Below are 3,954 nucleotides of genomic sequence, written 5' to 3' on the forward strand. Positions count from 1 at the left end.
TTCTCGATCATTACATAATGGCAAGTTGGCAACAGGCAGGCAGCTGTGCAGATACAATGTTTTTACAAATAATAGGTAATACTGTACGAGTCTGTACAGGTATTCAACATTCAATAGCTTCAATATAGTAACCAGGAGTCCTTGTACTCATGTAAAGTCAGATCTAGGCGACCCTAGTCTTTTTCCGGCGCGGAGTAGAAGTAGCTGCATGCAGGGGGGGCCATTATGTGGGCGCAAACTTGCAATCACATTAGTTCAAAAGTAGGAACATTGTGAGTGGACTACTCACATCCGAGTCGATCTGCGAAGTGGCGGACATGGAGGCACTGCCTCAATTAACCAGGGAGAATGTGAGAATGGAGGGGAATGTGTGATAGGTGCATCAGGCTGGTTGAAATCCAGCAAGCACGCAGCTGGTGCAGATGATGAACGAAGTACGTGAAGCAATGAACGAAGATGGTTATAATCGGGATCCTCTGAGAATGCAAGAGAGCGTGTGTAAATGAGAATCATTGCGAACTCGACAGGAATTCCCTGACATAGATCTTCAATGGTAGTGTTGACTTTACGTTCGAGTATTGAAGAGCTGCAAAGTTTGTCTTTGTCACTGGTTAACCACGGAAGGGAACCCTGCAAGAAGTATATTAACATGTATGTAAGTGACTCGAGGTCGTCACGACGACCCAGTTCAACTCCCAAGTGATTGTTGACTGAAGCAAATGCAGGAGTGCCAGCGAGACGTTGACCTTGGTGAAATGGAATGTGGACATTGTTTGACGTGTTCCAGAACTCCTTTGCGATCCCAAAATCAATAAGAAAGATGGTGTCACTCAAATCACCAAGCCCCACAACGACATTCTGCGGTTTTATATCACCATGAACATAACGATGCGAGTGAATATATTCGAGGCGTGAAAGCTGGGAAACAGAGTTAGTGATCTGCACATGCAACAACCTGTTACGACTGGGATGAGTCGAGCTATCTATGTCTGAATAGACAATCGGCGTAATGCCAGATAGACGGGAGTCTGCTCTCGATTGAGAGATCAAGGGTTCTGGCTAAGGCGAGTGTCGATGACTCCCTTAGAATAATGGTTCTTAGACAGTAAGGTTGGAGACCTTACTGAAGGACAATGTTCCAGGTAAAACCCAGTAGATTAAAGTAAAGAATACAATCGTATGTAGCTTGGTTTATATACAAGTGTTCAAGCGGAGCTTGTAAATGTGTTATCAAGATAGAAGCAAGACAAGAGATAAGGCGGACAGCCCGCTTGTTGAAGATAAGAGATAAGCATGGTACGGACGGCCCGTTTGTAAGCGAGATAAGAAGAAATGAATATAGGGGCTAAATGTTACTGTAACATTACCCCTCTGTTATGGTTGAAGTCTCCGACTTCAATATTCCTCAGTGTTGACATACTCGTCCATGTAGTCGTAGTAAACTAGATCTGCGTCAGCGTTGCAGAACTCCGGTTCGTTATACTTGGTGGTGTATTCCCGATTCGCCCGGTCTATCTCATCCTGGAGTTCTTCATCTTTCCTGGCCTCCCATGCCGACAGCGCTTCATAGAAGCCTTCATCGGTGTAAACCAATGGGAACAGTTCTTTCTTGGCGGCGTAAGGGCAATAAATAGAGAGGTGGCCAGGTTTCTGGCTCTGGCATACTCGGCAGTGATATTCAGGGCAGTTCTTGTGACGATGCCCGAGTTTCTTGCAGACGCGACAGACAAAATTGTCTGCGGAGAGCTGGGGCTGCTTTACTGTGATGACATCGGGGGTTTCGGTGAGGTCAATGACTTCACGCTTCTTTCCCTTAGAAGCTCTAGTCTTCGACACTCCGTGCACGATGGCTCCTCTGCGGGTCTTTCGTTTAAAGACGACGGTGGGTTCGGGGATAGGTAATGGTTCTTCAGCTTGTGCTGGTTGAGCAGCAGGCTGAGTTTCTTCTCTAGGCGTATCTGCAGCAGGTACGCTGCTGGGGGAAGTGATAGGAGTAGGGCTTGGCGGGCGACCGACTTCGGTCTTGTTTTGTTCTGCAACAGCCCGTATAACTGACTTGCAGACAGTGCTAAAAGCAGAAGGAAGCAGCTGAATCTCAAGGCTGCGAATCTGTCTCTGAAGGTGTTGGCAGGCGAGTCTGAGGGCATCGTCCTCGATTTCCTTGAATCTGAGTTCAAGGGCGGCGGTGGCACGTATAACGTGGATTTGGGATAAAATGGGGGCGGCAACGAATGCGGGTTCTTTGGCGAGCTGATTCTCTAGTTCAACTGCGTGAGGGAGGGATAACAGGGTTGTTTCTACGATGGCGTCGTCGTCTAGATCAATGATGTTTTTCTTATAAGTGGAGTTTTCGAGGGAGTACGCGGATGAGGTCGATCCAGTGGGAGAAGGTGTCAATGGGGGAGTCATGTTACTTGGGATGGTTTGTTCGAGGGAATGGTTCGTTCAGGTCAACCTGTGTCTCTCTTTATACCTTGTTAGAAGCTCCTTCGAACTCCGCAAGTTTTCCTCGGGTATCCACTCGTTACTTCCGGAAGAATAGCCTATCCATGATACGAGATAGCGTCTTCGTTTACCCATTCCCTTGTGGCTAAGAATAGCTTCCACTTCGTATTCTTCTTCGCCATTGATAACGTCAGGTGGAGGTTCGGTGTAGTTCGGTCCGTGTATCTCTGTCTCACGATAGGAGGATAGTTCAGAAGCGTGGAACGTGGGATGAACTTTCCACTGATTCGGAAGTTTCAGCGTGAACGTGATGGGAGATAAGACTGCGGTGATAGCGAATGGTCCGTATCTTTTGGGCGCAAGTTTCCTGGATGGTAAAGATGTTAGGAGATTGGTGGCCGTAAGCCATACCTTATCTCCTATCTTCCATGGTTGATATTTCCCATGGCGAGATCTTTCTGCCATTCGTTGCATAGCAATGTTGTGACAGGCGAGTGCTTCTTCACGTATCTTCTGGAGGTTCCTGAGTCTTTCTTCTGCTGCCGGCGTGTCGGATATAGGTAGGATATGGGGAATTCCCCGCGGCTCATAGCCCATCATGAGGAAGAACGGAGATGTGTTTCTGGTGTCGTGTTTTCGATGATTGTGGATGAATTCGGCGATAGGAAGATGGTTGGCCCATTCTAATGGGTTACTTCTGCAGTAGATTCGAAGGTAGGTTTCGAGTTCTTGGTTGAGACGTTCTGTCTGCCCATCTGTCTGGGGGTGGTAGGCAGTTGATGCAGCGATCTGATATCCTAGGAGTCGGGCGAGTTCTCTAGAGAATTTCGAAATGAACTGTGGTCCTCTATCAGAGATTACTTTCTCATGGAGGCCGAATCTCTTGAATACGTTTTTGAGGAATAATTTGGCCACTCCCTCTGAGGTGATGTTTTTGTTACACGGTGAGATAATTACCCCCTTCATAAGCCCATGATCTACCACGATCATAATAGAGTCAAAGCCGCCCGATATCGGTAGATCGGTAATGAGGTCGACGGAAACTTGGGAGAAGGGGCGAGTGGCAGTGGAGGGAATCGGACGCAGGGGCGGGGTAGTAGGATGAGTATCGGCCTTCATCTGCTGACACAAAGCGCATCCGTCGACATATTTGCGAATATAAGTTCCCATGGCGGGCCACCAAAAATCTCGCTTTACTAGTTCTTCAGTTTTGAACCGGCCAGGGTGTCCAGCGGTGGGGTGGTCATGATGTTTAAACAGTATGTCATGCCGTTGAGCCACCGGTACATAGGCCCTGCACTTGTAAAAGAGGACGCCATTTGTACACGTCCAATCGGAGAGGGCGGAGTTCATCGGGGGGAGGCATACCCCGTCTAAAGCTTGTAGGGCTTTCTGATATATGGGATCCTTGGCAGAATTGCGTGTGATGCTTTCTGACAGGTTGTTGTCGATCAGTCGTACGAACATGGTATCTGGGAGGAGGATGCGATTCTCGTTATCGTCTTTTCC

General features: G+C 48.0%; 1 protein-coding gene across 1 annotated transcript; it reads right to left on the reverse strand.

Moving 5' to 3' along the window:
• Window positions 1-285: 285 nt before the first annotated feature.
• On the reverse strand, window positions 286-921 carry HD556DRAFT_1241722 (kinase-like domain-containing protein; the record flags this gene model as incomplete). The annotated part of the gene is made up of 1 exon (XM_041298222.1): window positions 286-921. A coding segment is annotated over one exon (636 nt), but the record flags the coding sequence as incomplete, so codon positions are not given.
• Window positions 922-3,954: the final 3,033 nt, after the last annotated feature.

This window comes from Suillus plorans, assembly GCF_016647745.1.
Source record: "Suillus plorans strain S12 chromosome Unknown HD556scaffold_47, whole genome shotgun sequence".
In the NCBI taxonomy this organism is placed as follows: Eukaryota; Fungi; Basidiomycota; class Agaricomycetes; order Boletales; family Suillaceae; genus Suillus; species Suillus plorans.